Source organism: Mirounga angustirostris, unplaced genomic scaffold (assembly GCF_029215605.1).
Source record: "Mirounga angustirostris isolate CCGP_5_RB_7025 unplaced genomic scaffold, mMirAng1.0.hap1 SCAF_3, whole genome shotgun sequence".
Lineage (NCBI taxonomy): Eukaryota > Metazoa > Chordata > Mammalia > Carnivora > Phocidae > Mirounga > Mirounga angustirostris.
Window position 1 is genome coordinate 95020732 of NW_026991711.1, and position 10343 is coordinate 95031074.

The 10343-nt window shown below is 41.4% G+C and overlaps 1 protein-coding gene across 7 annotated transcripts in view; it reads left to right on the forward strand.

The window, feature by feature from the left end:
* The window catches only part of CUNH2orf76 (chromosome unknown C2orf76 homolog), a 57991-nt gene extending 56055 nt beyond the window's left edge, over positions 1 to 1936 (forward strand). For all 7 annotated transcript variants that reach the window (XM_045868997.2, XM_064586422.1, XM_045869000.3 and 4 more), the window contains one exon: positions 1747 to 1936. In XM_045868997.2, coding sequence (XP_045724953.1) covers positions 1747 to 1823 — 77 coding nt within the window. In that variant the 3' untranslated portion in view covers positions 1824 to 1936. The remainder of the gene's footprint in view (positions 1 to 1746) is intronic.
* The last annotated feature ends 8407 nt before the right edge of the window (positions 1937 to 10343 follow it).

Below are 10343 nucleotides of genomic sequence, written 5' to 3' on the forward strand. Positions count from 1 at the left end.
TGTGTATTGAGCAAAGTGCTGCGTGGGCAAAGCGCTATGTAAAGTTCTGTATGTAAATAGCACATTGTAGGTAAAACCTTGCATTGTGATTCTGAAGAACATTCTGCATTTGGAGGATGATTAGAATTACTTGCAAATGATATAGGTCTACCTTTGGGCTTGCTTCCCTTCAAAAAAGGAAACCCCGGGAGCTTTTTATATAAAGGAATAGATCTCAAAATTATCTTCTCTCTGAATATTGAGTTTTCTGAACCCGCCCCCCCCCCTCAACATTTTACTGATTCCACGTGTGGAGCCTCTTAGCCATTCTTTTAAATGCTATTTTCATGTAAAATTCAGCTGTACAAACTTCTTGTTTGCCCAGGGTTCATTTGTTTCCAGCATCTTCTCACTGATTCTCAGTTTGTCGCAGCCCTGTCTCCTCCTCACCCCCAGGCTCATTGTGCCGAGAGTTTGCAATCTGATTTTCATCAAGATTAATCTTCATTTAATCTTGAAGATGCACTGGGACTGGAATGAGGATCTGAAACTATGGGTGACTTTATTTTCTTCTTTCAGCATTTCTGTATTTTCTGTAATGAGCACGGGTAACTCATGATTGAGAAACAATAAATTTGATATTCTTAAAACCAGCAAAAACTTTTTTTTTTTTAACTGAAATGTCATGCTAAGCTCCTTAATTTCATTCTTTTGTGATAAATTCTGTGATGAGATGAGTTTGGTAAACTAAGAGACCAGTGGGAATCCTTGGCATCTTTCCCTGTTATCCTGTTTATTTGGCTTGAAGAGTTTTTACTTGTCTGTTTTTAGAGGATATGTTAATTGAGTGATCGGTATTCATTACAAATAATCTCGTCTGTTTTCTTGTCGAGAGTCTTGCAGGCCCTTTTGCTCTTTCTGTAAAAGCTAAGCAGACTGTATTAACTTCTGGTTTAATTTAAAAAAAACAAATGCGGAATTTGTTGGCGCACACCTTAAAGAATTGCATGTTTAATAATTGGAAGGCTCTCCATCAGATTTGTCTCCAGTCTGAATTAATAATGTTGCTGACTTACTGTTTTAGAAGACGGAGTCCTTGACCTGCTAGGTTGAAAGAATTGTGACTGCTCTGCTCCTTTGTGGGTCCTTTAGCTGTGCCATATCCCCTGTGAATAATTAGAGGTGTTTGAAGGTATTGCGGGAGAAGCCAATTTGTGTCTTTCACTTTGCATATTGTTGAAGCCTCATGAATTAGTCATAAGCAGGCAAAAAATTAACTTCTTCAGACACATATTTTGATGGGTCATGAGGGAGAATGTAAAGTGATCTGTAAAGTATTCTGATCCTCTAAGTATTAAATTATTATACCTACAGGCTAATTTTAGAGAGAAAAAAAAGCGTTTTCCCCTCCTCCTTCAGTAACTGAGCAGCACATTTGGAAAAAAATAAACGTTTATTTTCTAGGATTGTTAAGAGGACTATAACATGAGTAATTTTATGGTTTCCTGGAAACCAGTCTTGTACTCATCCTTGTTTTTAATTTTTTTTTGGTTATTTTTCTTTTTACTTTTAAATTACTTAAATTCTAAATTCTTATAGTGACAGCTGATACTTATTGATTTGGTGAAATGTGAAACCAAACAAGTAGCTCGTCTTTCTCACTTTAGGCATCTGAAACACTGAATCAGAGTAATATGGATTTCAATGCTTGCTTAAAATCTAGTTTTACATTAAAATTTTTTTCCATTGTCTTTTTTTTTTTTCCAGCTCATGAAACTGAAATTGCATTTTTCTGTGAAGAAGATTATAAGAACTACAAAGCTAATCCCATTTCATCCTGGTGAAAACCTCTTGGGGGCTCCCTTTTTGCATACCTGTATTAAGCTCTTTATTCCACTAGTGAGTTTTGGAAATTGACAAATAAACTTAAAAATTAATCTCAGGCTCTGCTATTTGAGCTGAAGTCTGTGGTGTTTTCTCTCTCTGCCGGTCTGCCCTTTTTCTTTCTTTCTTGTTATAAAATAATATATTTATGAGAAAAACATTTTTTTTAAGTGAAAGAAAGAGTTATTCAAAAATTATCATGGAGGGGTGCTTGGGTGGCCCAGTTGGTTAAGCGTCTGCCTTCGGCTCAGATCATGATCCTGGGGTCCTGGGATCCAGCCCCAAGTCTGGCTCCTTGCTCAGCGGGGAGCCTGCTTCTCCCTCTCCCTCTGCCCCCCCCACCCCCTGTTCATGCTCTCTCTCTCAAATAAAATCTTAAAAAAAAAATCATCATGGAATATTGGTTCTTTAGTCATAACTTATTTTTCTGAAATTAGGGGTTATTTGGGTGGCTTGCATGTTGGGTTCTTTAAAAAGATTGTTAAGACTAAGGTCATTCTGTTCATTTTATATTTTTTTCAGTTTCTATTAGAGCCACTATGCATTGTTACTGTCTGTAGTTAGCAAAGATTATGAGTCTCTGATGACCACCAGTGCCATCTTTTTGCTCACGATGATACACTGCCATGCATGAATTGAATTGTGTATATTTTAGGGAGGTTTTCTGATGTAAGAGAGTTTCTTCTTTTAATATTTCAGCCCACACAAATAACATGGCTGAATTCCCCCCCCCCCTTTTTTTTTCCTTCAGGAACAGACTATAATAGAACCAAACTCATTTCTTTGGAGAGAGAAGGTAGCAGGATGTTTGCACTTCTGGAAGAAAATTGTTCATTGAGAACAAGGCTAAGACATGGAAGATACATTCTTTCAAAATAATATAATACTCTCGATTCCTGATAATGGCTACTCTCAGTGCCTGAAGACTAGTGATTTCAAAGGGGCCTCTCAGCCAGGATGTATATCTAATCAGGACTCCTACGAGATTAGTTGGCTCTAGAATTTTTCTAAGAACCCTTAAAATAGCTAGTAAGGCAAATTGGTTTCGTTGTGGTAGGAGGCTAACTTAAAAAAAAAAAAAATCAGCTTTGAAGTCTGGTTAACATAATCAGAATATGCTTTTTTGCTTTGTTGAAAGATGTGGTAGAGCCTTATTTAAAACAGAAAATTTATTAATTTCATTCATTAAAAAAGGACCAATGACCCAGGCTTCTGGGGAGTTAACAAAGAATTAAATAAGACACAGTTTTTGCCTTGGTGAGTGGGGAAAGATATTTAAGCAAGTAATCTTAATATAATGGCAGTGAGAACTGCTATGGGAGCATTGATGATGGGGTAGTTAATTCTATGTGGGATTAATTTTTATTTTAAAAGAAGTATCAGTTGAGCTTGTTCTTAAAAGGTTGAATAGGAATTTTTGCTTAGTAGAAAATAAGGGAGAGGCTTTTAGGAAAAGGGACCGGCATATGCAAAGGCAAAGCACGGTGAGAGAGCTTGTGATTTTCTGTAGAAAGTACAGATTTCAATGTACTGGTGTGGAAAGCCCTTAGACCAGAGTGGAGGAAGAGAAGGTCAGGAGGGAGGTTGAGGTGGGCCTTATCCCTCATGCTAAGGAGTTGGACGTTTATCTAGTAGGTAGTGGGGAGCCAGTGAAAAGATTTAAACAGATAACATCACATGGCTAGATTTGTATTTTAGAAAGGGAGCTTTGGCAGCTGTGTCCTGATGGCAGAAAGATAGTTGTCATGGACCAGATGAAGACTGGAGAGCCTGACCTAGGGCACAGCACAGGAGAAGGAGAGGGGAGGAGACCTTCGTGAGATAGTGTTAACATTTGCTCATGCATTACACAGCAAACATCGTGCTAGGTACTTTACATATATTATCATTTAATTTTGACCACAGCTTTTCAGTCTTGGTAATATCCTATCTATTTACAGATCAAAAAATTGGGGCCCAGAGAGGTAAAGTAGTTCATCAAAGCAGGGCAATCATGTGCAGTGGGATTGGAGCTGGGTGTGTCTTGAAGTCCTGACCTTGCGCATTCTGCCCTGTGGCCTCCCATTAGAGGCATGGGGTAGAGTGACTGGTGGGATCCTGGGACTTGGTGAATGCTGTGTGCAGAGGGTTTAGCAGAAGGAGGAGTGGGGGCTTCGGTGGATTCTGGCTCCAGTGAGTGGCCTGATGGTGACGACATTAACCCAAATAGGGAATTTAGTGAGTAGAACAGGTTAAAGCACACACTATTTGCTCATTTTGCACACATTTAGTTTACACACGTTTTTCTTTTCTAAGAAAAATTAAGTCTATCTTTACCTGTATATTTTCTTTTTTAACAAAAATGCAAAAATATGCATATATGACCCTTTGGTGTGTATTTTGGTGTGTATTTTCCTTGTTAGACAGTTACATGTAGTTATAAACACAGGTGTGAAAACTATATTATGACTAAAAAGGGCTATCACCAGGAGTGGAAGATTGGTTCAAAACTATAGAAAACCGATCAAAGTAATTCACAAATCCTACAGATTAAAGGAGAAAGAAATTATGCTTATCTCAATAGATACCAGAAAAGCATTTGATGATCTGCAACCCCAGGCACGAATAAAAACTAAGACTAGAAGAGGATTTCCTTCACTTGAGGAAAGTTACCCACAAAAACTGCTTAATGGAGAAGTGTTTTAAGCAGGTCTATTAGAGAAGATACAGGACCAAGATGACCACTGTTGCCAGGACTATCCAGGATTGTTCCGCAGGCCTTATTATAGCCAATACAGTAAAAAAAAAAAGTCATAAGAAGCACCGATACTGGAAAGGAGGCGGTAAACCATTCATTTGCAGACAATAGGATTGCAAGAGGATCAACTGACATGTTATGAGAAGTAATGAGAGACTTCCAGAGTGCTTGATAACAAACCTACAGTGACATGTGCACAAAAGCTACAGAAATATTACTAGAGGATATAAGACACCTGAACAAAGAGACCTCACGTGTTTATAGATGGAAGCTTTGGTATACTAAAGACATAGATTTATACTGAATCTATAATTTAGTGTGACCTCCGTCAAATCCCAAAGGATTTATACTGGAATTTGACAAACTGATTGAAAGATTCATTTGGAAAAGTAAATGTACAAAAGGAGGCACGATCACTTGGAAAAGCAAGAAGGAAGGGGGATTGCCTACCAGATGTAAAAATGTATCTTTGTGTAGGAATTAAAACAGCTGTGGAGTGATACAGAAATAGACCAAAAGAAAAAAAAAAAAGGAATAGAATAGCAAACTAAGCTGACTAATGTATTTGGAAACTTATTATATAATAAAGGTATTTGTAAGAAAAAGGTATTTAACACCTGACTAGGCATTAAAAAAATGATTAAGGGTCCTTTTTCCTACCATTCACTAAAATTTCAGATGGATTAAATAACTTGACATGAAAAATGAGATGATGAGCTTATTAGAAAAAAAAGTGGATTATATTTATGACCATGGGATAAAGAAGTTCTCCCTAAAACACAAAATTCAAATACTCTAATTTGCTAAATTTGATGTATCTATGAAAAACTAGCTCCCCCTCAAAAAAATCAAAGGTTGAAGGACAAAGATGGGGAGAAACTACTTGCACTTATAAAGGAGACAAAGGATAAGTTTCCAGATTTTGTGAATGACTTTTATAATAAGTCTATGAGAAAAGGACAAACATGCAGCAGAAAAACACATTTTATAGAGAAGTAGTTCATAAAAAAAAATCTATATGGCTTATAAACGTGAAAAGATGCACATCCTGTTATTCAGGGAAATTCAAAATAATAGGATACATTTTCATTTGTCAAGTTGGCAAAGAGTAAAAAGGGCTTGGTAATAAGTATTGGCAGTGATGTGTGCCCACTCTGCCAGTGGGAATATAAATTCGTGTACAGTCACTTAGGCAAACAATTTGGTTTGCTAGCTATTAAAATAACAAATGTGCAGATTCCATTGATCCAGAGGTTCCACTTCTTAGACTCTGACCCAAAGAACCCTCTCACACATGCAGAAGGGGCATTTTATAAGGGAATCCACCACAGTGTTATTTGCAATAGAAAAACATTGTAAACATCCTAATTGAAGTCAGTAGCAGAATAGCCAAACTACGGTGTATCTATGTTCTCAACTACTTAATCCCAACAATGAAGGGCGTATATCTTATTTGTGGACATGTGACCATCTTTGGGACATCCTGATGGATGGAATTGCAGAGACTCAAACTGTGATGTCATTTGTTTAAAAGCACAAAATATCTATAGGGGCGCCTGGGTGGCTCATGGGTTAAGCGTCTGACTCTTGCTCTCAGTTAAGGTTTTGAGCTCAGGGTCATGAGTTCAAGCACCACATTGGGCTCCATGCCGGGCATGGAGTCTATTTAAAAAAAATCTATAATGTATATATATGTGTACATGTATGTGAATATACACATCTATTCATATGCACAAAAGCATATACACCAAATTGATCACATTGATTATCTCTGGGGAGGGGACTAGTACTGGGAGGTGACGTGGGAAAAGCCTCTGTAATGTTTATAAGGAGAATGTATTTGTGTTAAGAATTAGTAAAAACTAATACCTGTGTAGAAGTTAAAAGAAGCAAGAAAAAAAAAACCCATTAGGCAATGGCCATTACCATTTTGGCATATTCTATCTAGGTTATTTCTTCTATATACGTTTTTCAGTGTTTCTGATCTTTCTGGTGTGTTTTAAGTTACACAGGTAACCTCGGATTTCTAAAAACAACCAACTCTAAGGTAAAGTGAAAATCCCCTTCTTCAAAGGTCACTTCTTTGCATAGCCTGATATTCCATACCTTTTTCTGCACATATGTCATTATTTAAAAACATGCATTCTAAAGCGCTATCCTTTGATATTTAAAACAGTTATTCCCTTAAATACAGTTGAGGTGTCTCTTTTTCCTTTTGAATCCTCACTATGTGCCGGACACTGCATGTTACCTATTATCTCATTTAAGTTGTCCCATTGGAAAGAACTGGGGGCAGCCCCATCTGTAAAATGGAAAAGACAATCCCCACCTCCCAGAGTTTTGGGGATGAAGCGAGATTGCCTATGGGCACTTAATAGACAGGGCCTAGCACAAAGTTACATGCTCAGTAAGTGTCTTATGATGCTTATTATGAGCAGTGCAGCAGAATCAACTTTATTTTGGAGCCAAGAACCTTGATGTTGTTGGACATTACGGCACTTGCCCAAGACCTGAAATTTGGTTAAGTCCGAGAGCAGCTTTCTTCTGACTTCAAATCCCACATTCTGCCATTCTTTGAAAACAAGGGGTGTCGGGCCCTTGGAGAAACATGGTAGGAAGGGGGTCAATCACAGGCCAAGAGACCGTGCCCCACTGTTTGTGGTTGGCACTCCTTCTATATGATTTTTTGCCCTTTTCAGTTGAAGAGAACTTACTTCCTCTTCTTGTGCCACAAGAGCTTACAGGCCCTAGTCCCACTAACTAGCCAAGCCTAGTTATGAGTTCAAGGAGCTTTTTCCATAGCAAAGGTGTTTTATTTGCCTTGTCTTTCTGCCTGTTCCAGACGCAAGCAGGAGAGGGGATGATGTTCCTGCCTACCTGGGACACTCTGAGAGGTGGCCTTGCCTGGGCCCCTTTGGAAAACTGTCGCTGCATGTGGAGGCAAGGAGGGCGCGTCTAAGGTGGTGGAACCACCTCCCTAGTGGGAAGAGAAGAAGTCCAAGTATGACGGTGTCCGAGGACCCGAGTCTTGTCATCTTTTCTTCATTATGTGCGTGTGTGTTGGGGGCAGGGCTCCGATTATCGGTTGCTGGCAGTTGCCCCTCGTTTTACTCAAAACTCTTCTGATTCATCAGATTAGCAAAGGTAATTGAAGTAAGAATAGTTCCTTAATTGATTTGAGGTCAGTATTTTGAACTCCACTATGAAGACAGTGGGATTTGGGTTCTGCAGGCCTGGGCAGCTCCCATCTCTAACGTTGGACCCACAGTGTAGAACTTGTTGCCAGTCTCCACCTTTCACTCGGCCCGGCCAGCACTTAAGTTCGGGAAGGAGGCTGGTGGTAGAGGAGAGCGCAGCTTTTGCCATTTCTTTCCATCAAAGGAGATCTATTTATTCAATGAATCAGACCTGAGACTATTCCCCACCCCCACCCCCACCCCCATCCCCAAAGGTGCATTTTGGGTTATAATACTAACGTTGACTTTAGATAATGGCCTTTGGCGATTCGTTTTTCGATCATTAGTCAGTGAGAGGATTACATCATGTGTAACGATTTAAAGGAAACATACAGGATGTGTGTCATGCGGCTCTCTCTGCCGTGTGGTTTTTAGAGAGCAGTGACCCCGCTCTGCTGGGTGCTTTTGGCACTTACAGAAGTATTCAGTAAGTAATGTCATTCATTGGGTACTGAGATTTACGATGGAGCACATCCATTTCAGGTCCCAGATAATGTCATACGATTCCTGAAATAAATGAAGGCAGGCTGTTTTGGGAATGCTGCCTTAGAGACTCAAGCTTTTGGTTTTAGCCTCATTCCTGTTAAGTCCAATACACAGGGAAAGATGTCCCTGCCAGTGACACTGTTCTTGGGGTCAGAGCCGTGACCAGGGTACTCTGAAGTTTCCATTTCTTCAACAGGACTAAGGCAAATGGGAAGGATGAGGATCATGAGGGCTTTTCCCCCCTCCATTTCTCACCTGGTGGGAAATGAGAGCCAGAAAGATCAAGAGCTGTCTCTTGTCCTTTCGGTGTTAAATTCTCTTTAGCAAAAAACAAAAAACTCATTTAATTTCCTAATCACTGCCCTGCCTCCTCTCTGTACCCCTCAGCTTTGCTCCTTATGCCATCAAATTATGCACTGCTACCTCCCTACCCCCTTTGCAGACACCTGCAGGCCCCCAGGCCACTCCCCCTCATTCCTTCACCATGTTAGCTCTTGGCTCACTGTCACCTCTCCAGTACTGCTCCTGTTGTAGTTCAGTATAGACAAGCCTTCCAGTACCATGGGGCTCTCAGGCCACTGACCAGCTCGACTGCGGTGTTGTGATCATGGACTCGGTCTCAGCCACCTGCTCCCGCAGTCACACCCTAGCCATAGTCACCACCAGCAACCACACCCCAGCTTGTAACATGATCTTCATACCATGCCTCCTGCCCTTCACTCTCTCTCTCTCTCTCTCTCTTTCAGTCTGGTGCCCCCTCCAGCAGTTCTTCAGCCTCACCAGACCTGGAGTTTACAGCCCCTACCACCTTTTCACGGCCCCTCCTCTAACCTGAGATTCTCTGGTCCTCCTCCTCATCCCCTCACTGCCCCCAAGCCCTGGGGTTTCATCCCACTCTGTGCCAGGAAGAACTGAACATGGCGGGGTAAAAGGATGCAGACTGACAAAGCTCTGGTTCATGACTGCCAGGCTCGAGGAAGTTCCTGACCTTGCCCTGCAACTCTGCACTTCAAGGTCCCTTAGTCCCCCAGGTTCTCTTTGGCCGTGGACCCTGACACCTCCTCTCTTCCTCATTCTGGGCTGCCGCCCTTGTTTCCTATTTCACTGAGAAAACAGAGGCCATTGGCAGATGGCCTGCTCTGGCTGCACTCCCGTGTCCCCCTGCTTGTGACAGTGGTGAGCCAGCAGTGCACCTTTCCAAGTCTGTCCTCCGTCTGGGCATGGCACCCAGAGCATCACTGCAGGGCTGTCCTCCCCATCTCTTCTGGGTCATTCCCAGAGGCATGTGAACGTGCTGTGGTGTCTTCCATCTTGACTCCCACACCAGTTGCCCCCTCTTCCCTTTACAGCAAACCCTTAACAGAGTTATCCACACCCTCCTTTTCCCACTTTCTTCTCATTTTCTCTTCAACTCTCCGGTTGGGCTGCTGTTCCCATCAGTTGACTAACAGCTCTGGTCCGGGTCACCAGTGGTTCCCCTGCTGCCAAGGGAATATGATTCTCCGTCTTCAAATTAACCTGTCAGAAACATTTGACATGAACCAATGGACACCTTCCTTCTTGCAAACACTTTTTCTTTTCTTTCTTTCTTTTTTTTTTTTAAGATTACTTTATTTGAGAGAGACAGAGAGTGAGCGCATGAACATGAGCGGGAGAGGCAGAGGGAGAAGGAGAGAGAATCCCAAGCAGACTCAGTGCTGAGCGCAGAGCCCGACATGGGGCTTGATCTCATGACCCTGTGGGCAAACACTTTCTTTATGTGGCTTCCTCATGTTCCACTGGCCACTCATCCTCATTTCCTCTGCGGGTCCTTTGTCATCTCCTCCAGCATTGGAATCCCCAGGGCTTGTCCTCGGGCTTCTTTGTTTGCATAGAACCCCCTTGATGAGCTCATGCATCTCACAGCTTTAAATAACAATGACATGCCGTGGACTCCTCATTTTATCCCACAGCCCAGATCTCCCTGCTGAACCTAGCACTCGTACATTGAACTGGCCACTCTCCATCTCCATTAAGGTGGC